The sequence below is a fragment of the Schistocerca gregaria genome, chromosome 7 (assembly GCF_023897955.1).
Source record: "Schistocerca gregaria isolate iqSchGreg1 chromosome 7, iqSchGreg1.2, whole genome shotgun sequence".
Lineage (NCBI taxonomy): Eukaryota > Metazoa > Arthropoda > Insecta > Orthoptera > Acrididae > Schistocerca > Schistocerca gregaria.
The window spans coordinates 34,633,482-34,661,384 of NC_064926.1; the positions used below are offsets into that span (position 1 = coordinate 34,633,482).

General features: G+C 42.8%; 1 protein-coding gene across 1 annotated transcript; it reads right to left on the reverse strand.

Annotated features, from left to right (window-relative positions):
- Window positions 1–1,991: 1,991 nt before the first annotated feature.
- LOC126281769 (myogenesis-regulating glycosidase-like) lies at window positions 1,992–27,903 on the reverse strand. Its single transcript, XM_049980967.1, has 6 exons — window positions 27,879–27,903; window positions 18,135–18,248; window positions 10,622–11,415; window positions 6,786–7,169; window positions 3,960–4,139; window positions 1,992–2,174 (listed from the first exon to the last, which is right to left on the reverse strand). The coding sequence occupies exons 1-6, from the start codon at window positions 27,901–27,903 to the stop codon at window positions 1,992–1,994; spliced, it is 1,680 nt and encodes a 559-aa protein (XP_049836924.1).

The window sequence follows — 27,903 nt, forward strand, 5'->3', positions numbered from 1 at the left end:
TTGGTTATGATCCCAATTTTGAAGAAAGCGGCCGGCCAGTGTGGCCGAGCGGTTCTAGGCGCTTCAGTCTGGAATCACGCGACGGCTGCGGTCGTAGGTTCAAATCCTGCCTCGGGCATGGATGTGTTTGATGTCCTTAGGTTAGTTAGGTTTAAGTAGTTCTAAGTTCGAGGGGACTGATGACCTCAGATGTTAATTCCCATATTGCTCAGAGCTTTACGTTTCTGCTTTGTGGCTCGGTGGCTCGGTGCCCGATTATAGACCCAAGGGTGAGTGACACTGTCCCCGGCCAATACTGGGACACTTGTCTGTTACTCGTCGCATCTCTCACCTCTGTCAGTGTTTGTTGAATGAAAAGTGCCGTGTTGCACCATGATAGACAGTCAACGTTGAGCCATAAATCTACATCTACATCTACATCCATACTCCGCAAGCCACCTGACGGTGAGTGGCGGAGGGTACCATGAGTACCTCTATCGGTTCTCCCTTCTATTCCAGTCTCGTATTGTACGTGGAAAGAAGGATTGTCGGTATGTTTCTGTGTGGGCTCTAATCTCTCTGATTTTATCCTCATGGTCTCTTCGCGAGATATACGTAGGAGGGAGCAATATACTGCTTGCTGAACAACTCAGTTAAATGGCTGTAAGAAGACCAAGGGCATTTCATGTCAAATAAGACCATGCCTTATAATGGTCAAACAAACCTTAAGCTTGATGACAGGTTTGTCTCCTTTCGATATATGAAATACGGTCGCGAAAATCATATACTCAGGCAACACATTGTTTTCAAATTTTACAGAAATGTGGCGAGTAATGTAGTCCGATGAGACTAGTTCTGTACCAGATGAATAACACTGCTGAGAGTGTGGCTAAGTATAAATTGTTTCTTGCAAGTGTGATTGCGCAGCAGTATCACCGGAGAGCTGTGCAGTTAACGTCGTGTGGAAAGGAACTAATAGAACATTTTTACATTTAGTCGGTCTAAAATAAGTGCTCTGATAGGGCATTTGGTAATATACTGCCCCGAAGAGGCAGGCCTGTACTCCATCCAGCTACCAAAGTTGTAATTTGACAGAGTGATGTATCAAGGATGACTAATTCACATAGTTATAAAAGTTCTTCATGCTCTGTGGAAATCAGGTGAGCTCCTGTGTCAACAATTACCAAAAATATCTCGAAATATTCAGTTACGATCAAGTAATGTAAAAAATTCCGTCGTTCGTTAGCGAACATGCAGACGAATTCTCAAAGCGCGATTTACATAATTCGCAAGCGTTCCATATAAATCTCAGAACAATTCTTGATTCTTTATTATTTAATACTCATAATATTTCCAATTAACGTCTGACAATGTGTGCATTTGAGAAAGAACAATAATTAGTAGGTATATACACAATGGTTAGTTCATTGGCTCCTGATGATTAGATGAAGATGTGGACGGTCGCTGCTATTTGTCAGTTATAATATGTAAAATGTCTCTGACTGACGGTGTCGATATGTGCTAAGGAGAGGGAAGCACGGATTATAGAGAGGAGTATGACTCGATGAGCTTATGTGAACAGTATTATAATGAAGTGAATGGAATATTAAAGGATAAGTTATACGGCACTGCAGATGTGTATAGTTAAAGAACTGAATACCTGCAATCAGTTTCCTTAAAATAAAAAGGTTGTCTGTAGTCATTTGTCCTACAGACGGACAGGGAAGAAAATTAGCTTATCGTGTTCTTGAAAACATAGCCATATGGTGGACTTATGGCAGACAATATCGATGATGTTAAATACCGAGAGGTTGAAAGTGTGTCATTTCTGATTCTGATTTTATCTGAGAGTAAGTCATCTAAATGAAGAATACACAAGTTTTTCATAATGCGTGTATTTAATTGCAGCCAATAAAACTAAGTTGAAGTGTTTTAGCATTACACTCTTGTACTTATTAGTCATTTACAAATGTATCATAACAGAACGACGTTTCGCATGCAGCCAGAGAAGCCTATGAGGAGCTGATCCTGGTGAAGTACGGCAGAGTGTTGAGAGGAGCAGGGTATTTGCGGAGCCAGGTGGGGCCCTGTGTGGTGAGGTGCTGTGGGTCGGCCTCGTCCCTCCAGGTGCCCTTCGGCAGGTAGATGTCACGGCGCACCGTGTTGCGGTACAGCACCGGCGCCACCAGGACGTCCTAGCCCAGCAGGTACTCTGCACACAAACGAAACCAGGTGTCACATGTCTGTGGTTTAACGGTACTTATGCTCAGTTGTGGAGTAAATCTGCAAGGACTGCAGATCTAGCAAAACAATATAAGCAGCAATGACGTCCAATGCTCAGGAAATAAACATATGCGCCTAGTATGGATGGTTTTCTCAGCGGCTTTCACAGAGACCTTTAGTTCCACAGATGTCTCGCTGTATCAACCCAAAATAAAACACTGGATTATCTCTGAAATCAAAGGGAAATTAAAGTGTGCATAAGACTAAAATAACGCGAATTATTTACAGACGAATGGAAAAACTAGTAGAAGCCGACCTCGGGGAAGATCAGTTTGGATTCCGTAGGAATATCGGAACATGTGAGGCAATACTGACCCCACGACTTATCTTAGAAGCTACATTAAGGAAACGTAAACCTATGTTTCTAGCATTTGTAGACTTAGAGAAAGCTTTTGACAATACTGGCTGGAATGCTCTCTTTCAAATTCTGAAGGTGGCAGGGGTAAAATACAGGGAGCGAAAAGCTATTTACAATTTGTACAGAAACCAGATGGCAGTTATAAGAGTCGAGGGACATCAAAGGGAAGCTGTGGTTGGGAAGGGAGTGAGACAGGGTTGTAGCCTCTCCCCGATGTTATTCAATCTCTATACTGAGCAGGCAGTGAAGGAAACGAAAGAAAAATTCGGAGAAGGTATTAAACTCCATGGAGAAGAAATAAAAACTTTGAAGTTTGCCGATGACATTGTAATTCTGTCAGAGACAGCAAACGACTTGGAATATCAGCTGAACGGAATGGATAGTGTCTTGAAAGGAGGATATAAAATGAACATCAACAAAAGCCAAACGAGAATAATGGAATGTAGTCGAATTAAGTCGCGTGATGCTGAGGGAATTAGATTAGGAAATGAGACACTTAAAGTAGTAAAGGAGCAAAATAACTTATGATTGTCGAAGTAGAAAGGATATAAAATGTAGACTGGCAATGGCAACTAAAGCGTTTCTGAAGAAGAGAAATTTGTTAACGTCGCGTATAGATTTAAGTGTCAGGAAGTCGTTTCTGAAAGTGTTTGTATGGAGTGCAGCCATGCATGGAAGTGAAACATGGACGATAAATAGTTCGAACAGGAGGAGAATACAAGCTTTCGAAATGTGTTTCTACAGAAGAATGCTGAAGATTAGATGGGTAGATCACATAACTAATGAGGAAGTATTAAATAGGACTGGGGAGAAGAGAAGATTGTGGCACAACTTGACTAGAAGAAGGGACCGGTTGGTAGGACATATTTTGAGGCATCTAGGAATCACAAATTGGAGGGCAACGTGGAGAGCAAAAATTGTAGAGGGAGGCCAAGAGATGAATACACTAAGCAGATTCAGAAGGATGTAGGTTGCAGTAGGTCCTGGGATATGAAGAAGCTTGAAGTAGCATGGAGAGCTGCATCAAACCAGTCTCAGGACTGAAGACCACAACAACAACAACAAGTCTCAAATAAAGTTCCAGAGGTATCTGATCAGTCTGTATCCTTGTCCCCAATCAGTAGCCATTCATCTAATTTCACACTGCCTCTGCTGCACACTGCAGCCTAAAAGAATGTGTTAAGAGGACAGTGCATTGTGTATATCGCTGGCACTGAGTGGAAAATATTTCGTGTATTGTGGTAAGCAAATCTCCCGCCGAGAGTATAGAAAGCAGTATGCTAGCATTGTGTAAAGAAATATAGAAGTATTATCTAAAGTAGGGTACACGCAGAAGTACTATAGGAAACCTGTATGTCATACCTGAGTCGATGGTCTGTGCCGTGGAGTCAGTGGGGTCGAGCCACCAGACGGGCAGGTTGACCGGCGTGCCGCCCTCCACCGCCTTCTGCATCAGCTCCACGATGCGCGGCGCGTACTGCGTGTGCAGCTCGGTCAGGCAGCGGCACACCTCCAGCGTCTGAAAAGTGGACAGGTAATCACAGTCTTGCAGTGTGATCAGCTACCGTGAAAGTAACTGTTCCAATAAACTGAGGATACGGCAGCGACGATGAAAAAGATATTTTTGATGAATAGGGAGAAGTAGCTGGGAGGGGAAGAAAGAAAAGAAACGGTGTATATTATGTGAATAATATACTCCAAACTAACAAGATTCTTTTGAATTCAATATAAGACTTCTGTTCCAGTAGAGTGATCAAACTGGCGAAGCAATTCTTAGCTCAGGGAACAGCTTGAACCATATTGTTCACATTGGAATGCTGAAGGCCACAAAGGCTTTCACTAAAAGGAGTGTCTACATCGGTAGTTTACCTGATTTTCAACAAGTTCTCCGAACTATACCATAAACTGTCAGTTATTGTTCAAATAACTCAGCTGAGTTGGATGAGCGAAATACACTACTGGCCATTAAAATTGCTACACCAAGATGAAATGCAGATGATAAACGGGTATTCATTGGACAAATATATTATATTAGAACTGACATGTAATTACATTTTCAAGCAATTTGGGTGCCTAGATCCTGAGAAATCATTACCCAGAACAATCACCTCTGGCCGTCATAAAGGCCTTGATACGCCTCGGCATTGAGTCAAACAGAGATTCGATGGCGTGTACAGGTATAGCTGCCCATGCGGCTTCAACACGATACCACAGTTCATCAAGAGTAGTGACTGGCGTATTGTGAAGAGGTAGTTGCTCGACCACCATTCACCGGCCTTTTTCAATTGGTGAATCCAGAAAGGCCCGTACAGGACCTGCTACATGCGGTCGTGCATTATCCTACTGAAATGTAGGGTTTCGCAGTGATCGAATGAAAGGTAGAGCCACGTGTCGTAACACATCTGAAATGTAACGTCCACTGTTCAAAGTGCCGTCAATGTGAACAAGAGGAGACCGAGACGTGTAACCAGTGGCACCCCACACCACCACGCTGGGTGATACGCCAGTACGGCGGTGACGACTACATGCTTCCACTGTTAGTTCACCGCGATGTCGCCAAACACGGATGAGACCATCATGATGCTATGAACATAACCTGGATTCATCCAAAAATGACATTTTGCCATTCGTGCACCCAGGTTCGTCGTTGAGAACACCATCGCAGGCGCTGCCGTCTGTGATGCAGCGTCAAGGGTAACCGCAGCCATAGTCTCCGAGCTGATAGTCCATGCTGCTGCAATCTTCGTCGAACTGTTCGTGCAGATGGTTGTTGTTTTGCAAACGTCCCCATCTGTTGACTCGAGACGTGGCAGCACGATCCGTTACAGCCATGCGGATAAGATGCCTGTCATCTCAACTGCTAGTGATACGATTCCGTTGGGATCCAGCACGGCGTTCCGTATTACCCTCCTGAACCCACCTAATCCATATTCTTCTAACAGTCATTGGATCTTGGTCAACGCGCGCAGCAATGTCGCGATACGATAAACCGCAATCGCGATAGGCTACAATCCGACCTTTATGATGTCGGAAACGTGATGGTACGCATTCCACCCCCTTACACGAGGCATCACAACAACGTTTCACCAGGCAACGCCGGTAACTGCTGTTTGTGTATGAGAAATCGGTTGGAAACTTTCCTCATGTCAGCATGTTGTATGTGTCGCCACCGATGCCAACCTTGTGTGAATGCTCTGAAAAGCTAATCATTTTCATATCACAGCACCTTCATTCGTCCTGACGTTAAATTTCGTTTCAGTAGCACGCCATCTTCGTGGTGTAGCAATTTTAATGGCCAGTAGTGTATTATTTTTGGCGAATTCAGTGGCATAAATGCGTAGTTCGCAGCATGCAAGCAGACACTCATATTATGCAAAGGAATTTGTAATAACTGTTGAGTTATGTAATGAAACTTCCCTGGTACAAATAACAAGCTGATTCGTTACTCAACGAAAAATTGTCGATCAGTTATTGGCCTTCGTCTCTTTGATTCCGAAGAACTTTCTACTTATTGACTCTACTTTTATGGCGAACGACAACGTGGTCAGTAATGCAAGAAGTGTTTTGAAGTAAACTGTGGAGAGAGCGCGCATCTGTGATATTCTGTTAGGAACGGAGGGTTACTGACTTAAGGCAGCTGCGATACCTAAAGTGCACTATCCAGACCTCTCCCTTCGCCCATTCCATTGTTTCCCATGATACGGCTGCGGACAACCCTTCCCTAGTACCTAAACCGTAAAAAGAGTTTGAGAGAAGAAACTGGTCTGTAAAGAGCAGTTTATCTGTATTTCGCAGTTCCAAGTTACTTATGAAAATTTTACATATCGTATTATCACTCGACTAGATGTGGTGCGATCACGTTGAGAAACTCGTGTTGCTTCTTTACAACGGTGTGTAATATAGTATGCTGTCCATGAAATTTTACAACCCATACTATGGTCTGCTGGGACCACAGCATTGTCACAATCTGTAGTTCCCTACAGTTCCTCTTTAAAGGTATTTCATTTCACTTATTTACCTAAATAAATTATTTATATACTTATCTGGGATCATTCCTATGTTGACAAGAAAAGTGATAGCCGCCCTTTCAATGAATGGACCCCGTATCCTACACTATAAGCACCTCGTTGTCAAAGTCCCACGGCGTGAAAGAGTACCTTACTACCGGCATGAAGACACTGGCCTGAAGCCAGCGTACGTACAAGTCGGACCACGTCTTGCTGTTGCCGCCGCCCACCATCTCTCCGATAACGAAAGGGTAGCCGACCACGTTGAGCTGCAGCAGCTTGGGTATCAGCGTCTTGATACCATGATGGTTGCTCCAGTCGCTCCTCAGTTTGTCCATCACGAAGTAGTTGGGCAGCTGCTTGTTCTCCACGCTGGTCTCCATCTGCACCATGGGCCCGAACTGCGAGATCACCTTCGCATACGCGTCGCTGAAGACCACTGGGTTTCGATCTATGGGCTCTATGCTGGACGGCTTCGGCAAGAAACTTACCTCGCCATAGTCAAAATCGAACGAGTCGATCCCTGACTCGTTGCGAAGCGCCTGGAAACGTTACAGATAAATATAACCCTCAAGTAATACAGAGGATTCATTGGTCATATAAACAAGTTCTGTGTTATTGTCCGAAGACTAATTATCGGGAACAACTGAAAAATTTCGTTTAACGATATTTATTATCATTGCCCCCTGCACCTTTCTGATATAGAGATAGCAACAACATGAGCAATCTAATTTGGTTTACATTACATTGTACTTCAGATACCGAACTAATATACATACGGTTCATTATATTCTTACAACACTTTCATAGTGTTCAAAGTCATATTAAAGTTACTCAACCCTTGAAATTTCTCCAGCACTCATACTGAAGCATTCAAGTAAGAGCATGTAAATATACATGGTGAATAACCTAACATTACCGCTGGATATATTTCGTAAACGACACCAAATACTGACGAATCGATTCCACAGACCGAACGTGAGGAGAGGGGCTAATGTAATTGGTTAATACAAAACATAAAAAAATGCACGGAAGTATATTTTTTAACACAAACCTACGTTTTTTTTAAATGGAACCCCGTTAGTTTTGTTAGCACATCTGAACATATAAATAAATACGTAATCAATGCCGTTTGTTGCATTGTAAAATGTTAATTATGTCCGGAGATGTTGTGACCTAAACTTGACGCTTGAGTACCACTCCTCTGCTGTTCGATCGTGTGTATCGAAGAGCACCGAATTATCTAGGGATCCAAAGGGGACGGTGATGGACCTTAGGTACAGAAGAGACTGGAACAGCACATTGCTCCACATGCTAATACCTTTTTATTGGTCTTTTTCAAAGACGCACATGTATATTACCATGAGGGGTGAGGTACACGTACACACGTGGTTTCCGTTTTCAATTACGGAGTGGAATAGAGTGTATCCCGACATGTCATGCCAATAGATGTTCAATGTGGTCGTATCATTTGCTGCACACAATTGCAATCTCTGGCGTAATGAATGTTGTACACGCCGCAGTACATCTGGGGTTGTAGGGACATCACGGTACACATTCTCCTTTAACGTACCCCACAGAAAGAAGTCCAGAGGTGTAAGATCAGGAGAACGGGCTGCCCAATTTATGCGTCCTCCACGTCCTATGAAACGCCCGTCGAACATCCTGTCAAGGGTCAGCCTAGTGTTAATTGCGGAATGTGCAGGTGCACCATCGTGCTGATACCTTATACGTCTACGCGTTTCCAGTGGGACATTTTCGAACAACGTTGGCAGATCATTCTGTACAAACGCGATGTATGTTGCAGCTGTTTGGGCGCCTGCAATGAAGTGAGGACCAATGAGGTGGTCACCTATGATTCCGCACCATACATTTACAGTCCTCGGTCGCTGTCGCTCTACCTGTCTGAGCCAGTGAGGATTGTCCACGGACCAGTAATGCATGTTCCGTAGATTCACTGCCCCGTGGTTTGTGAAACCCGCTTCATCGGTAAACAGGTAGAACTGGAACGCATTCTATGTTAATGCCGATTGACAGGATTGCACTCGATGATGAAAGTCATCAACATGTAATTGCTGATGTAGCGACACATGAGACGGGTGAAAGCAGTGACGATGCAGTATGCGCATGGCACTACTTTGACTCAGTCCACCGGATCTCGCAATGTCCCGTGTACTTATGTGTGGGTTCATGGTAACAGCAGCTAACACACCAACTGCACCCGCTTCTCCTGTGACGGGCCTGTTACGGACCCGTTTGCGTGCTACGACCATACCTGTTGCATACAGTTGGCGGTAGATGTTTTGCAATGTGCGGGTACCGCTCTGCATACACCCTGCAGGCTTCAGCTGCATTTCATCGACACTCGCCATAGATGAGTATCATCTCTGCCTTTTCAGAGTTCGAATACACCACGGTCACGGTTCCTACAACACTACACTATCACAGACGTCTGGTAACACGGTGTACTGCAGTCGGTCTGCGTGCGGAGACAAATGCAGAATAACAATAGCAGCTAGCGCTACATGCGGACACTGCGACAACTAGAGCAAACCACAACAGTGGACTACAGCCACACTCGTAAACACTGTCGTCATTGTAAACATGTCCCTGCAGCTGCTGCTCGCCGACCGTGGCCAGTGTTTCTTACAACACGCAACTGAACGTCGGAGGTTTCAAGCGTCAACTTTAGGTTACAATATCTCCGTATGTAATTTACATTTTACAATGCAACAAACGGCACTGATTACGTATTTGTTTATATGTTCAGATGTGCTAACAAAACTAAGGTGGGTTCATTTAAAAAAAACGTAGGTTTGTGTTAAAAACATACTTCCGTGCATTTTTGTATGGTTTGTATTAAACAATTACTCTAGCCCCTCTCCTCACGGTCGGTCTGTGGGATCGGTTCGTCAGTAGTTGATGTGGTTTACGAACTATATCCAGCGGTAACGTTCGGTGACTCACCCTGTATATGTGAATATACAACATACATAGGCTTTAGTTACGACAAGAGGGTCGTAACTATGAAACAATTGACACGTTCGCAAACTAAGTATGAAACCTGTACAAAATTAGAGAGCTTCAGATTATTTTATCTTACCTCTTTTCGTAGCTTTCTCGTATCTTCGAATATCTGATTCATCCTACAGCACCAGAAATTTTAATGTTTGAAGGAAAACAGATAACCTGATCTTCTGAAATAGAAACGTAAGCACCTCACGAGACTAGAAATCTGAGATGCTCTTGGTTTCCACTGTGTAAACGAAGGTATCTTTTATTAGTACCACTTGCAGATTTGGGATGGAAGACACTGGTTTGAATGTAAGAACGTAAGAACGTGCTGTCTCCATGAAAGTTGATACTACGAATAGAGGGACTGATACATACACACTGAGGCAAAAAATGTCGAGAGGTGTCTCCTAATATCGAATCTGACCTTCTTTTGGCCAGTGTTGAGCAGCGACTATAGGCAGCGACTGTACGTTGGATATGTCGTTGGATGTCCCCTGCTGAACAAACGAGCCATCATGCCTCTATAGCCATGCACAATTTCGAAAATGTTCATAGATAGGTATTCTGTACACGATAAGACCTCCCGATTACGTCCCATAAATGTTCAATGGCACTCATGTAGGCAAAACTGAATGACCAAATCATTCCCACGAATTTTCCAAAGTATTGTTCAAACTGACATTTATAATTGTGGATTAGTGCGGCGAGTCACCAGCGTCAAAACCATTCTCCTGACAACGAGTAAACCATTTTACTGCCAGTCTCTGTCCTACACTATTACCCTCACACGCGGCGCAAATGTTTCTGGCTGCTTCCGCAGCTGTCACCCCTCTACCGAACTCAAACACAGGAATATGTCGTAAATGTTCCATTTTATCTACTTGAGACTTCATCTTCTAGTGTTCAAAGCTCCACTCACAAAAATGTTAGGGTAATTACTGTTGGTGTAAGACTAACATTAGTTTGCGTTTGCACTCACCCACAGTCGATTGGTCCACCAAACCACTGCCTCAGGATTGGTGAAGTCGACAACACCGGTGACTCCATGGTACCAGCGTGTGATGGTGCTGCCGATCACGTTGGACACAAGGTAGCCCTTCTCCACGGCTTCCGAATAGTATGGCTCGCAGCCTCGGTTCACAAATGGGTGAACCCACAGCGTCACGCGGAAGCCCAGAGCGTATAATTCATCTGTGAGAGCTCGTATGTCCCGGAAGAGGTTTGGGTCGAGCGTGAGGCTGCCGTAGCAGGTCTCCCAAATGTCGTCTATTTCGATGTGGCTGTTCTTGAATCCATTGGCGATTATCTCGTTGGCCAGGTCCCTTAGTAAAGAGTCGTTGTCGCCGATGTCGTAACGCGCCAGTGTGGCCCAGACCGGGTGTCTGACCATACGCTCGTCTGAAACTCCCGTCGGCTTACCCAGGTAGTTCTGGACTGCGTATTCGTGGGCCTGCCTTGCGTTTCCGAATGAGCATATATCCCAGTGTAAGAGGTTGTCTGGTCGGTCTTCTGGGTAGGGACTCTCGTTCTTAGCCGTGAAACACAATACATCCGGTGACTGATCTGTGTTTTGGTCAATGAAGAGAGGAACGTTGGAATGGACGCGTACGAATCTTCCGTCGGAGAACAGCCAGTAGCGTGCAGCGATTCCTGCATACCGCGTCTGGTCGGTGACGAACGCGTAGTTGTCATACACTCTCTCCTCAGTCCGAAAAACCTGTTTGGTAGACTCAGTACCGCCGTTAAACGTGGGTGGTGAGGTGGTTCTGGCAGCTTTTGAGAACCGTCTTGGGTGTATTCACCCACTGATAGACACCGAGGCAACGGCCAGCTCTATCTTGGCGCTGGATGGTGATATTGCTGTTACCAAAGTCAAAAACTTCTCCATTAAAGTATTTGACATGGCGCGGTGTGGAAGAGCGACTAGTGCTTTCTACTGGGATGTACGCCAGTTGGATTTCAAGACCATCTGCAACATACATATGATGAGAACAATATAGATATCGTCGGTGGAGGTGCATAATGCAGGCACTGAAAACAAACACAATATAAGGCGTCTGTAGAATACTGAAATAAGAAACCTTGCAGGACCTTAATATTTTTACTATACGTTACATGATGCCAATAGAGTCAACCGTACTAAAATCTACTTTATCCATCTCATTGGTGTTAAGAAATACATTTTTAAATTTATTGACCAAAAATATAAAGTTTTTCTGCAGAAAATATTTTTTTGTGAGCTTCCTAATGGCGGAAAATTAATGAATGTAGTATCAGAGGTGGGTTCGGACGTTATTCAGAGTCTCTGAAAATTTCATTCATTTATCTATGATAGTTTCTAGTATAACAGGGCATATGTACTGAAAATGTTACTTTGCTGGAAATTGACTGTAAAGAATTAACTTTTGAAATTTGTTATAGTTAATTAAAAGTGTCCTGCTGCATATAATGGCCCTTCTTTGGACTCTAGCAGGTCTTCCAGCTTCATTTTCACCTTCCTTGATGTTTGTTTAGCTTTCTTGGCCATATTAGATGCAGACCTGTGTGCATCGGTTATCCTCATTTCATCGCAGTGTTGCAGCCCAATTATCATATTTCCACCAGGATTAATTCCCAGCTTTTTCAGTACCCAACACTTTCCAATATTAACGCAATTGAATGTAATAACAGAATAATGAACTCCTAGTTACATTGTATGCATGCCTACAAATACAGTTTTACGAAGGTGATTCCAAATTATGCTGTTGGGTTCATTTGGGTTTTACGTCTGCCCATGCAGACATTTCCTTAGCAGGCCAGGAAGAGCCAAGTCTCTGAAAATAGCAGCAGGAAGAGAACGCTTGTGAGAATAAGATTCTCCAGTAGCCTGAGCCCTATTGTGTTTCCACCACGAATGTTCTCCTGATGGACACAATCCATGACATGGCTTATCACGAGTAGAGGACTTATGGAAGAATATGGCCTAAACATCTCACTTCATTGCCTCCAGATTTTATTTATTTCTCCTAATTTCCTGCCCATAGGATACCTGCAAGTTTTCTATTTGAGATTTAGTTAACCGACCATGTCCAGTCAACAATTTTCCATCTTCTAATTTTTTTCCTCTTATATCAACAGTTATTTTTCTCAGCCTTGTTCCCAAACGTTTTTGAACATGGCCTAAACATTCTATTTTGCTAATAATGGCATCTCCATATGGCTTAGAGTTCACCAAAGTGTCGTATGACTTACTGTAACCATCGCCCAAATATTTTGTGTACCGTACGCCGCTTGTTTCTAAGGAGAGATGAAATGTTTATTGTACTCCAAGAACTTCCATACCACCACTTGTGCCTCTAAAATTAGCCACACTGTTGTGTTCTTTATGTTCATTGAATTTACAACATTGGCAATATTTAGAAATTATCTCCACATGTACCACTTTACTGGTGTCTACACTCGTGGCAGTCACCACTCCATTCAGAGAAGTATGTCCACTTTTCTGCCAACTTCCATCAAGTGCAAGTGCAATATCCGAACATCCATCATTTTCTTCCACTGCTTCCCTAGCAGCCAGTTTCATGCTTTCCTCACTGACCTCACATACAACGTTCTCTAATATTGCAGTCAGTTTTTCATATTTATTTAGTAGATGACGCAACTTCATCAGTGAACAAAATGTTCTCCCAGCAGCCATGTACTTGCCAGTGGATCGTAAGGCATCCAACAATCTAGTATTGATTTCGTAAGGGCCACTTGCATCTGGTTTTGAAGAACTCATAAATGAAATCGCAGCTGAGCATTTAGTGCAAATTAAATCCAAAGTAACTGCTATGCATTTTCTCCCACTGGCACTCACACAAATTTTCACACTCTGTGACTCACCGCACTATCTACATGGTACAAATTTAGAAATTACATCTGATAATATTCTCAAATTTGTTATAATGTTATTGAACATCTTGTCACTTACAGTAAATGCATTTTAACTCTTCTGAAATGGTGAGAGCTTCTTCGATGATGCACTTGTTGAAGAATTACAATTAGACACATCGTTGCCAGACGACATAACATCTTGTACAGAAATCTTTCTAAACGTGTTTCCTCTAAATTGTCGTTTCTAAAATTCCTTTAAGTTTCGCCTCTTCAAGAAACACAACAAAACACACGTAAACAAGCACTGCAAACGTAAGTATAACAACTACTCGCAATCACACTTGAACAAAACTAACAGCGTGTTTGAAAGCGTGTTGTTTACAAACAGCAGAAACAAAAGAATACCGACCGTTGCACTCCAAGGATAGCCAATACACTCGGGAGGAAACAAAATCCCTAACGTGCGAGTGGGGGATATAAAGATCTAAAATATATGCAGAAAAGAGGGTGAGGCACATAAACACATGTGGTAGAAAAATGCTCTTTACATGCCCGAAAAAAACTTTTTCAGAAAAATCGTTTTCAGAGTACTTAAATGAAACATTAATCTATCGAAATACACTCTTGGAAATTGAAATAAGAACACCGTGAATTCATTGTCCCAGGAATGGGAAACTTTATTGACACATTCCTGGGGTCAGATACATCACATGAACACACTGACAGAACCACAGGCACATAGACACAGGCAAAAGAGCATGCACAATGTCGGCACTAGTACAGTGTATATCCACCTTTCGCAGCAATGCAGGCTGCTATTCTCCCATGGAGACGATCGTAGAGATGCTGGATGTAGTCCTGTGGAACGGCTTCCCATGCCATTTCCACCTGGTGCCTCAGTTGGACCAGCGTTCATGCTGGACGTACAGACCGCGTGAGACGACGCTTCATCAAGTCCCAAACACGCGCAATGGGGGGAGAGATCCGGAGATCTTGCTGGCCAGGGTAGTTGACTTACACCTTCTAGAGCACGTTGGGTGGCAGGGGATACATGCGGACGTGCATTGTCCTGTTGGAACAGCAAGTTCCCTTGCCGGTCTAGGAATGGTAGAACGATGGGTTCGATGACGGTTTGGATGTACCGTGCACTATTCAGTGTCCCCTCGACGATCACCAGAGGTGTACGGCCAGTGTAGGAGATCGCACCCCACACCATGATGCCGGGTGTTGGCCCTGTGTGCCTCGGTCGTATGCAGTCCTGATTGTGGCGCTCACCTGCACGGCGCCAAACACGCATACGACCATCATTGGCACCAAGGCAGAAGCGACTCTCATCGCTGAAGACGACACGTCTCCATTCGTCCCTCCATTCACGCCTGTCGCGACACCACTGGAGGCGGGCTGCACGATGTTGGGGCGTGAGCGGAAGACGGCCTAACGGTGTGCGGGACCGTAGCCCAGCTTCATGGAGACGGTTGCGAATGGTCCTCGCCGACACCCCAGGAGCAACAGTGTCCCTAATTTGCTAGGAAGTGGCGGTGTGGTCCCCTACGGCACTGTGTAGGATCCTACGGTCTTGGCGTGCATCCGTGCGTCGCTGCGGTCCGGTCCCAGGTCGACGGGCACGTGCACCTTCCGCCGACCACTGGCGACAACATCGATGTACTGTGGAGACCTCACGCCCCACGTGTTGAGCAATTCGGCGGTACGTCCACCCGGCCTCCCGCATGCTCACTATACGCCCTCGCTCAAAGTCCGTCAACTGCACATACGGTTCACATCCACGCTGTCGCGGCATGCTACCAGTGTTAAAGACTGCGATGGAGCTCCGTATGCCACGGCAAACTGGCTGACACTGACGGCGGCGGTGCGCAAATGCTGCGCAGCTAGCGCCATTCGACGGCCAACACCGCGGTTCCTGGTGTGTCCGCTGTGCCGTGCGTGTGATGATTGCTTGTACAGCCCTCTCGCAGTGTCCGGAGCAAGTATGGTGGGTCTGACACACCGGTGTCAATGTGTTCTTTTTTCCATTTCCAGGAGTGTATTATGAAAACCAAAAACCGATGTTTTTCGACCTGAACCACCGTGTGGTCCCCATAAAGGAAATCGTTACCAAAAATACCTTATTGTCCACTCACTTGATTACGACAAAAAGTGACAGTACTTTCACAGTTTTCATGTAACTGGTGTACAAGTAGAGAAACTAGGGTTTTATAAGTTAGATGCACCTCGTATGGTAGAAATTCATTCTTACTCTGTAAGACACGACTAAAAGAACCTGGTGTCGTTGATCAGAGTTCCTTGCGATAGATACTGAAGTGAACCACAAAAAAATGGCTCAAACGACTCTGAGCTCTACGGCACTTAACGTCGTAGGTCATCAGTCCCATAGAACTTAGAACTACTTAAACCTAACGAACCTAAGGACATCACACACATCCATGCCCGACGCAGGATTCGTTCCTGCGACCGCAGGAGCCCCGCGGTTCCGGACTGCAGCGCCTAGAGCCGCACGGCCACCGCAGCCGGTTAAGTGAACAACACTGAGATACATCCTTGCTGCAGTTAACAGATACAATTCCGAAGGACTCGAAACAGCTTTTTTTGTCACAGAATCCAGTCTGAAATTGTTTCAAAAACTGTCGATCCACAATATATTCTTCTTCAGATAGTTCCACTGATATAATGTCTCACCTCTGAGAAATGAGTCAAACATTTCTTGCATTCCCTCACACAGTGATGTAAATCCGTCGAATAAGAAACTCATTGATCATTGAGTTTAAAATCCGTCCTTTCTTTATGGCACGGTAATAGGGGAGCAGGAGTGATTCCTACATGTATGCAAAATATTGCTTACAATGGTCTCGAAGGAAACTGTTTAACTTTCCGTCATCCATCAGAAGAATATAAACGTGTAATAAAAATTAGTACCATGTCGTCCAGAGTCTATATTTCGATCCAAGCTGTGAGTCATAATATGATTTTTCATAGACAAGTTAATACTCATACATAATCTTAGTTTTTACAGAGTGTTCCACTAACTATATTTACGTTTAAAAATTCACTCTGCGTATGTTTCTGGCTAGCAAAATTTGAAGAGCAGTTATTGGAGTGACCTGAAATTTTGACAACACGTTGCACCCCAATACGCACATGTTTGTATACCTGAAATGTGGCCTTATTAACTGTTTTCGAAAATCAAAGTGTGAATTACGTTTATTCCCATTGCTACTTTCAATTCAATTTATTTTCTTTGTTTCGGATGTGATTTTATGATCTGTTTTCGAAAATCAATTTTATTTCTTTCGTTTCTTTCCAGTGATCGTTTTCCTGTGTCCGTGGGCAATATTTCGAGTTTCACGGGTTGGATAGGCAGAGAAAAGTTGTTGTTTCTGATTACATTGGTGTACGTAATCGTTTGCTGGACTAATTTCACTATCTTTGAAGTGACTTCATTATCTGTTTACGAAAAAACGACATGTGGGTTGATTCGATACCTATTGTTATATTGAATTCAATGTATTTCTTTTATTTTGTTTTCGAAAATCTAGAAGCATCGAAACGAATTATCGACGTCATGAATGGATGAGCAGCCAGCTGGTAGAACTGTCAACGTACACGCTATGAAAGTTATCATTGTAAACGGATTCGAATTTGACATAAACATCCATTGACTCCTTTACGAACTTTACTGCTGTAGTGGATTTTTTCAACGTAATTTCTGAAATCTCTCGATGTTCGTGCATTACCGTCACATGCCCTCATTCTGAAACTTCAAGTGACGATTTCTCTACTTCGAAACATCAATCTGCCCAAGTTATGAAATGGCACACAATTAAAAAGTTGATGAACAATGTAACTGATACAACGATTCTGATCGGAACTGAAAAAAGTGAAAACGTTCTTTTTCCTCGAATACCACCCATTGCGACCGACATGGCGTTTAAAATGACTTTAATTTTCAATACGGTTCGTATTCGCTATGACTATCAATAAAGGGCCAGGACAATCTTCGCCATTGCACCATTAGAGCGCGGAAAACGATTGGTTCTCCCAAGAGCAGTTATACGTTGTAATCTCCAGAGACGTCTGATCTTCATGTTTATACAGAAAGCTGACAAAGAAAAGGTGTAATCAGTTCCCTAGCTTTACAGTAACAAATGACGATATTTTAATTTCTTTCCTTTCAATTCACATAGCCATAGCACCTCCAGGCAAGAGATTGAACAGAATTATGTGTTTTCTCGGTGATTATATGTCCGATAGGCTATATTTCATTTGCTTTTCCATTAGTTTCATATTAGCTTGAGCCACAGGTTTAGGTAATGACTGAACGTTTTTGTAGGATTCTATATCATAGATTTGTGTTTTAATTGCAGGTTGAAGATTAAAGAATAGCAAAAGTCACGTGCTTCACGCTAGCAGATTGTTTCAGAAATTAAATAAAAATACAGGATTTGTAATGTAAGGGCTGTAGAAGTTACACACCGTATTTAGTTCCGAAATCTATTAATAGATATCGACACTAGCAGGGTGTCGATATAGGTGTGTGGACACAGTGTTGACAGTCTGTCGCAGCTAACATTAGCTGAGAGCCAGCTCAGAGGTGTGACTGTACACAGTATCCCCAGACTCACCTTCGTTGGACACTATCAGGACCTCTCCGCTGTTCTCGTCGTAGCGGGTGCTGAGGCGGCATGCTTGTGACGCCCCCAACATCCCCAGCAGCACCAGGGACACCGACCACTCAGCTGCAATTGGGAAGAAAAGGAAAGAGAGTCAGATAAGCAAGACTGCGACAAGTTACGTAGCCATTAAGCGCGTTTTGATGCACCGAGCGATAGTATCCCAAAAGGCTAGATCATTGTTGCGGCCAACTGATAGATTCTGTTGTTTCACTCTGTCTCCATAAGCATTCCGGAGTGAATGTTCATTTAGTCCGCCTGTCTCTATCCAACCGCGCACAGCTCGGGTTCTGATTCAAACAAGGGCATGTCCTAATAGTAACCTTTCCCTATGTTGGGAAGCACGTGTCAAGGCATGTGGAAACTTGACAGCTGGAAAGCCTCTTCTAATAGTAGTAATTAATGACATTGTCGTTAAAGAGTGCAGCACATATTCTAGGGGAGTATAACAATAGCTGTATGGTTGTTCAGATACAGAGTCTCATTTATTTCCCTACATTAATCTACACAAACGTCAAAAAGATTCTTCGTCACTTTTGCCCAACCCCAGAGTAGCCAACGTTTCCAGTGACCAGATAAGATCATCTTAGTAGTTGGCAACAGGAACTTGGCCAGATGCAGAGATGGTAAGTTTATCACTCCATAAACTCATGGGTTCAAAAATGGCTCTGAGCACTATGGGACTCAACTGCTGTGGTTATCAGTCCCCTAGAACTTAGAACTACTTAAACCTAACTAACCTAAAGACATCACACACATCCATGCCCTAGGCAGGATTCGAACCTGCGACCGTAGCAGTCGCACGGTTCCGGACTGCGCTCCTAGAACCGCGAGACCACCGCGGCCGGCAACGGATGGGTTATATTTAAACTTTTTCACAATATGTTTTCAGCTGAAAACATAATATCACTGGTGCGTTTTATAGTAAAAGAGACCTGATTAGTACGCCAAAGAATCTATTTGCATTTAGCAATATCTATCAGTAATACTGATACTTGATGATCAATTCCCAATTTTCAATAACACGAATTACAGACATTATAGGTGGGCCATTGTGGTCCACCCATTTTTATGAAGGCATACTTCATATTCAATTATTTTCTTTTTCCTGATATAAATCGACTGTTATAGAATTAGGTGTGGAATTTAGACGGCATATGCGACCAAAATATTGGCATTCAGATAATTTCCTCTTTTGACGTAGAGAAAATTACATAACATTTAGAAAAACTACTGGTACATATAAATATTAGTCCTTTTGCATGTGATTAGTGTCGAATATTAAGTCAGTCTCTGACTTATACATATAAGATATACGATCCGGTAATACGGTGCCTTTTTCAGCCGTTCCTTTTACCGGATCAATCCTTTAATATTTGGAATCGTCTCATTCTCACTTTGGCTCATGACCATTAAATCGTGACAGATGTAGCAAAATGAGAATCAAGAGATAGACGAAATGCATAGAAGTACAGGCGACCGGAGCTCACCTTTAGCCATTCCAGTACTCTGTGAGATGTACAATTCGCCTGGAGTTGCTCCTCTAGCTGATCAACTGCATACGATGCAGGCGTGTATATACCAATGCAGTAACTACTACATACGCTCTTGACTCATGAAATATCTGACTGATATCAATCAGTCACGCGAAGAGCCGTAATTATCTGATATTAATGTAGCAGCAAATGGATACATTAGCCAACATAACATAAGTGCCTTCAACCCACACTTCCCACTGTTGCTCAAGTCTGACTGCAAAACACAAGATATGCATTAAAATCATAAAACAAAAATAAACTACAGATTGCACACGAGTCGTAGATCTTGGTACAGCGCACTGAAAGCAATAGAGACATGCCTGTTTTCACACAAATGCTTTAAAGTTAACAGCCAATGGGAGATACAAATATTTATAAGTATTTTGACATGATCATTCGGAATGAAACACACATTCAGTTTAATAGTACAAGCATTTACACTTAACAAATAATTAAAAGAACTTGAACTAGACAAAATATACGTTTTTTTTTTACAACTGTCTTGAAAGTAAGTTGGGCTTTCTCGCATCACCAAGAATCCTGATCTATATTAGGAACAGATGCCAAAACAACAGCCACAGAGCTACAAAACCAAAAATAAATTTCTGAGGAAGGACTTAGTAAAAGAATGAAGGCTTTTGAGAATGGTATTCAATACTTAGTAACATGCAAGAAATTGTCTACAACATTTGTTTCTACGCCGGATCTCTTTGAAACAAGGAATACTGGCAGGACCACATTCACCATCCACAGCACCCGAAATAGAAATAGTGTCAACTCACAAGACGCAACCCTTAACCACGGAGGCAGAGCGAAACCGTCATTCTTTTGATGGTGTAACCACTCCAATTGCAGGGTGACCCATGTAAACCTATACTGGCAGAAGGTCGTAATTTCCCTCCGAAATGTCGCTGAAACGGGAAGTTGTTCTCATCATGCCACTAGCTCTTGATGAATCAGAAGTGTTTCCCGTTTTTGGTAAGATGATTGTTGCTTCTGCGAATGATGTCCTCTGTACTACGCAATGCCACGCTGGCTAGGCTCATGTTCGTTCGGTCGCGGTTTGTGATGTCTATGAGAGTGTAGCTCGGGCCGCGTGATAATAAGGAGCAAATTAGTGATTAGTTCGCGGTCTTTAGCTGGCAGAAACATACAGTACACGCTTCGAGAGCGGATATTGTTGTGAAAACGTATTGGAAGAAAAACTGGTTTTTTACGACGTAACGGGCATTCCGGAGAGAATTCAGTGTGCATGGTGTTCCAACAAAGGCAACTGTTTTATCGACTGTAAAGAAGCTGGAAACAACTGGTGTACTAAACAGTGACAGCGCTAAACCTATACAATCACTGAGTGTAGACATTAATAATGTACGAAGATACTTCGACAAGTCTCCAAGGAAATCGTTGTGCGATTGAGCCAGGAGACAGCCATTTCATATGGCACATGTCAGAGAGCAGCAAAGAAATCTGCGTTGCGACCTTACAGAGTGTACAAGATGCAAGTCCTGTAACAAACGGATTGTGAGAAAATTACGCGTTACTGTCGATGCTTTAAGGGATATCTTACTCAAAGATCAGACAGTTTCTCCTTAACTTGGTTTAGAAGTGACGCATGATTCCATCTGGCAGGTTACGTCAACACACAAAACAGCGGACACTGGACTAGCGTTGAGCCCCCTTATCATCCACAAAACAGCACGGCAAAATGAAGAACGTCGGGTGTAGTGTGCGGTGTGAGCTTCCAGGATTGTTCTCTAAATTGTCTTTGATACGACGGTAGACACTACAGTTTATACGGGATCTCCAGTACATTTGTGGAGCAGCTAAATTATGTCGAACTTCCGTGCAGGTTATTTCCGACACGAGCGAGTAAATTGTCATAAGTCTAACGCTTCCATGCAACATGTAATAAGTTTCTTTGATGACTGAATAACCTCAAAAAAAAACAGAAAACTTGGTCCCTCACCCCTCCACCCCCCCCCCCCCCCCAATCTCTTGACCTAGACCCTCTGTGCTTTTTCTTTATGGGGGTATCTTAAAACCGAGTCTACCACAACAGACCAAGGACGACTGCGGCAGTCCGCGAGGACGTTACACACAAAATAAGCAACAATGGCTAAGGTACACTTCACAGAAAATCGCGGAAAACAGTTGAAACGATTACAGCTATGCATCGATGATGGTTGAGGGCACTTCCAGCATTTACTATGACGACATTGTACGTAATCTTTCAGTTTCTCCAAGAACTACCTATGTGTCCCATTTACGTCCAGAGACAGCATCTGCACGAATAATGCTGTATGGCACATTTTGCAGTTGTTGGGAAATTGACAAAAACTGTTAGTTCCAGAGACTTAATACGATGTAATAATGTAATAGCAGATATGTATTGTTTGTGCATACAGACTGTGGAAAATACTAATTTCTGGGTTTTAAATTTGTGAAAAGCACAAATTTTTCGAAAATAAGTAAGCTTTAAAATGGAATAACGCTGTATGGCAATGGATATACAGCGTTATACCAGATCAGCCAGAGCTCTGCTGTAATTATAAGGTGCCTAGAATCCAAAAAAAAGTAAGTAAGAGATTTAAAACGAAATGCTAAATAATATTTATTGTAAACTGAACTGCTTGATCTTAAAAAAAATAATACAACTTAGTTTATCAAGTTTAGGCTCAAATTTAGTACATATAGTCAGTCATCACACTGCGGGTTATCATAAAACTGCCTGTATTTTGGTTCCATATATTTCGTCATGTCCAATAGATCGCTTTTCTTCTCCTTATGAACTTTCAGTGTCCCGTTATAGAGCAACCGGAATTCAGAAGGCATTGGACAATTTTTTACTTGACGTTCGCAACCATGCTTTACAATACAGTTTCTTTACCATGGGTGAAGGACATTGTGGGTACGGCGCACGCTTAAACCTCGAGGATCGCCACCACACAGCTTCTACCAAAGTACATCGGTAATTTTCAAAGCAAGCGGCTTCTTCGAAAGCAACTCGATGGATTCTATGTCTTTGAAGTCTTCCATCATCATCTCGTGAATGATTAGTATTGAAGGATCGACAAAGGCCTCACCAATGACGTGCTTCCATTCTGAAGGAACCATAACTTTTGACACTTTCTTTCTTTTCTCGATGACTGCAAAATCCCTGTCACAAGGTAGGAAACTGTGACTCGAACATAAAAACTTCTGATGTATTTCTGTAAAGTACTTGCAGCTGATCAGATAGAAATAAAGAGCTAAAACTCTCCACTTGTTGTTCTGCCGACACAGCGGTCAGACCAAACAATCAGTTTTCGTTCCATACCTTCTTCAAGCGTATCATAATTGTGCGTCACAAATTTAAGCAGACAGGAAACTATTTCGGCTGAACCTCTCCTTGGGGTGGATTCATCCCACAAATTTACGCGGCTGTTTCCAGTACCGACGTCATGAACCGTGAAATTATACGACGATAGCTGTCTCTGGTAGAATACCGTGGAATGAGTCAATGTAGGACAAAGTAAAACCTGTTGTAGGTCAACATATAACATGTATATTGTTATTCCTCTTAGCCATTCCGTATCGGTTTTCAGGGCTTTGTATGCTTGGTCTGCCCTTAAATTATGCAACTGACTCTCAATTTCGATCTTGTGCAGTTCTATTTCATATGAAGCTGCAATCATTTTGTTAAACAACAAATCGCACAGTCTGGAAGTATCTGATCTAAGTGTTCCGAAACGCAGATTAAATTCTGTTTAAAACACACTTTGATAGTGTGACCTGCTTATTGACTTGTCAGGAAACTTTTCGGTAAACAACCGATACATTCTACAGAGTTTGAGATCGTGGTGCAGACATTCTTTTGAGGGTTTATTCCTGCTGTAATGGCTCGTCTGCTTTGGGAAACTCCATATGTGTTGCCGAATAAGAGCCCTGTCGTCATTTGATATGGCATGTGACCTATCGCAATGTTTTCCTCTATCGTCTTCAGGACTGGTTATTCCACCTTTTACTTTACATTGCACAGTCTGCATTCGTCGCTGGATGATGGAGAATATGTCAAGCAATGTTTTTTGACACACGTCTTTTGAGTAAACTTTGTATTTGAAAGCAGCTTGTTTCCTTGAAGTATCGTCCGTCTTACCTCTCTTGCACCTGGCTGGCACGCCTATTTCCATGAATTTTATTAATTATATGGACTGATCATTGTATGTTAAGACATGATATTCTTCGTACAGCTTTAACTTCATTTCCAGATTTATGTCCTTGCATCCTTCTTTTGAGCACACTTCTGCTTTGCATACACGATCCTGAATCACGAAAACTATCATTATTAGTATCTAATATTCAACTAGATTATCAAAATTCACAGTCTCTTTTAATAATATAGGATTACTCAGAGTGGTAACTACAGAACTGTAGTTAATTTCATTCACGTTACATACTAATACTGTAATGTTTTAAGAAGATACACCTAACATGTCATTAGAGCCATGTACTCTACAGGGCACGTCGCTTCTTTACAGGACACATATGCATCTCTAAAGACATACACCTTTGTACAAAACCCATACAGCATTATTCCACTCGACTGTGTTGGAGGCTGTTTCGCGGGAACTATGTTTCCTTTCGTGATTTATATTCCAGTTCGGCATCACGAAGCCTTTTCCTCTTAATATACTACCAACTACCAATGTTAATTTTCCTTTTCCGTGCATTATTTGCACATTTCAACCCACTTGCGGTAAGCGTCACCTTGCTGCACTCCGCCATTCTTGTAACATACAGCATTGTTCGCGCAGAGGCGCGAAAACTGTGAGCGTCTCGTCGCTGTTTAGTGCCGCCCTCGAACGGTGAACATGTTCATTATAACAGCAGGCGTTGCAGACTGCATTATTCCACGCGATTCTACGAAGTGTCAAAATGTGCCATGCAGCGTTATACGTGCGCACGCTTCCTATGACTCACTACAGTAGTTCAGGTTGATGTGGATAGCACGGTGTAACCCAATGATTGGACATCTGTCCTAAGTAGGTGGTCCCCATCACCATCTGGAACAGCCAGCACAAGACCTCACAGAGGGAAACGCATGTGATTAAAAAACGAAGCAGTTAGAATCGGTATGAGCGCACACACAGCACGTTCCAGTTACCAGAAATCTCGGTGTATGTCTTCACTACTGACACTGTCACTAGTCCACAGCTTTTACATTTTCTGTTCGAGAATTAAACTGGGACAACACTTCTACATGTTACGTTGTAAAGCAACATTACTGATATTTCTTTGTTTACTTCAATTTGATTTCCTGTGTAATCATTGACTGTCATGACAGTAACTTGCGCCCCATCAATAGCCTTTATATAACACCAGAACTACTTTGGATTTTGTGAGAAATCTTTCCATAAGACTCTGCTATTTTAGTCACAAATGGCTTCAAAATGTTCTTTTTGACCTCCAGGTCCGCTTCATTCGGCGTCACACTAGGTATAGTTTTATGCTTTGTTTTACATCTGCTTCCTTAGAACTTAACTTACAGCACCTGTGTACCACGGTTGGTACCGCCCATCATGAGTTGTTTTATTACGTAGCTATCCAGCACTTTGCCATCCGCTCTCTTGTAACTGAATCAAAGGTCATCTACATGTCCCTGCCGCAGGAAAATATTTTAACTTACTCTTTGCGAAATGACACAACTTCGTCCTTATCTAGCTTACTGAAAAAACAAATGTTTCTATTGGTTTTCCTACCATTTGTACTGTAATAACCATTGCTACTCGTAACCGACATCATCTTCAATCTGTGCATCATAAAAGGGCCGTATCTGTGTGTAAATATCAGAACTAATATTTTACCACCAAGAATGGCCTTCCTAGGTTGTAGTTCCTATGGGTTTCAGCGAAGGCATTCGCAGAATGGCTAATCATGCCCGTCATTACTCTTAGTACCACATCTTTTACTCTCATCACTCCATTTAACCGTTGTACGTTTGAAGTCTCCTCCAATACTAACAGATATTAGTGATCAATATTTCGTCTAATAAAGAGCGACATTATGAGGATTGATAATTAAATATAAGAGGAAAAGATTTCCTCGTCAATTGTTTTTAGTGTACCATTCATTACTTTCCTGATAGGGGTCTGGTAGTCGATAGAAGCTCCCAGTTGATGTTGAGTGTAATTCAAACAGTTGTAAGGTACCCCTTCCGTTCAATCCTGATTTTATTTCCTTATTTTTCAGCCTTACAATTTTGAATCACATCTGCAGGTATCATGTGGCACTCAGTGAGTGGAGAACACTGAGAGTACGGAGGAAGATTTCAATTCCGAGAGCTGAAGGGATCGGTGAAGCGTACGGCGTTGCCAGTGCACTGTTGTGTCAGGCGCTGTGGTTAGACCTGTCAGCAGTGAAGCACAAAGGGAAAGCACATTTATTCTAGCGCTAAGCAAGTAATCTTGTTTAACAATCATTTGCTAATTAATGTAGCTTTTTCCCAGTAGTGATAACATGGGGGGCCTTCTGACCATCAGAACATTCATACAACAATATTACTATTCCTGAAATCTATTGCCTTAATAAATGAATGAATAATATTTGTGCTGACAAAAAATGATCAAACTACTACGAAATAACACGAGTGTAAGTACGAGGTACAGGCTGCGCAGCACAGTCCCCAGTCGCCAATGGGATGCTTTCATATCTAGTTTGTCGTAAGACCGTGCTCTCAGGAAACTGTTAGTTTAAGTTAATAGCTGTTAACTTTGCTCATATTATCAGTTCATGGTGGTTAGTAAATAAATAAATCATAATGACATCACATTTAGCCCGCATCTCGTGGTCGTGCGGTAGCGTTCCCGGGTTTGGTTCCCGGCGGGGCCAGGGATTTTCTCTGCCTCGTGATAGCTGGGTGTTGTGTGTTGTCCTTAGGTTAGTTAGGTTTAAGGAGTTCTAAGTTCTAGGGAACTGATGACTATAGATGTTAAGTCCCATAGTGCTCAGAGCCATTTGAACCATTTTTGCTATCACATTTCAACATATTGCGAATAATATAGCTTCCCGAGTCATCACTCAGAATCACAGGAAGTAGAATAGCACTCTACAGAGAATCCGACGTCGCCGGTACTGCTTCTGCGATGGACATAAACTTCATAAACTTAGAGAAAACCAATAGAAAGAATCCTACACTACAACTTAGTAAGATACTCCAAGCATGGATTGTCTCAGTCTCCTCAAACTCGGATGGAAAAGCACGGTCAGTCAAATTGTACACCTCTTATACTATCCAGTACGGACTCACTGGATAAACTGAGACATTTCTGGTGCTTTAGTACAAGTGGTGGGGGTGGGGGTGGGAGGGGCGTGAGTGGCGCTTCTTGCACAGTCTCGCATGTTGCTTCGATTTCTGCCTGCCTTGATGGACAGGAGTTTATTGTCTGCTGCAATAAACACATCGCCTCCAGTACGTTCTGACATATACATTGAGTAAACATTTATATCAGCCACAATTATTTCTCTGCAGTTGTATTGGAATTACAGGTAGCTTTCAGAATCAAGTACTATGTGAGCACCACTGCTACTTAGGACTGTTCCAGACTCTGGGACTTCATTGTATATATATGTCCGGTTGACCACTAGTATTTTAAACGTCTCGTCTCATCTTCGTGGGACAGGGCGATGCGTCTCTTTAAACATTCCACAAATGCCTCTACTTTTCTTGCATGTATCGTTATCTGGAATTAGATGAAGAGCCGCCTCAGTTAAAGAACCTCATACGTATTCCATAAACAGTCGGCCATCTCACAAAACATCACCTTATATTAGTACATCCTCGACCCATTCAGGAGCATCCAGCAGCTTTAAAATATACGGCGGGAGTCTAGGAAGATGCAGCCTAGTTTCTCACATAATCTTCGAAGCCTTAGTTTTATGTTTACCATTCGGTCCACAGTCAGTTCAGGGGACACGTCTGCCGATTGTGAGTCCCGTTGAACCGTTATGAGCAGCTTGGTCTTATATGTCACTCAGTGGGATGAACCGTCGAGCCCATCATCCCATCGTACGTTTCAACGTGAACCATGTTTCGCAATTGACTGCTACTTTTTCCCTCAGTGGCTTTCAGAACGGTCAGTTCCTCATGTAGGATCAGACTACAAGAAACACACACACATACTGACATTGCTGCCAAGAACGCCCAT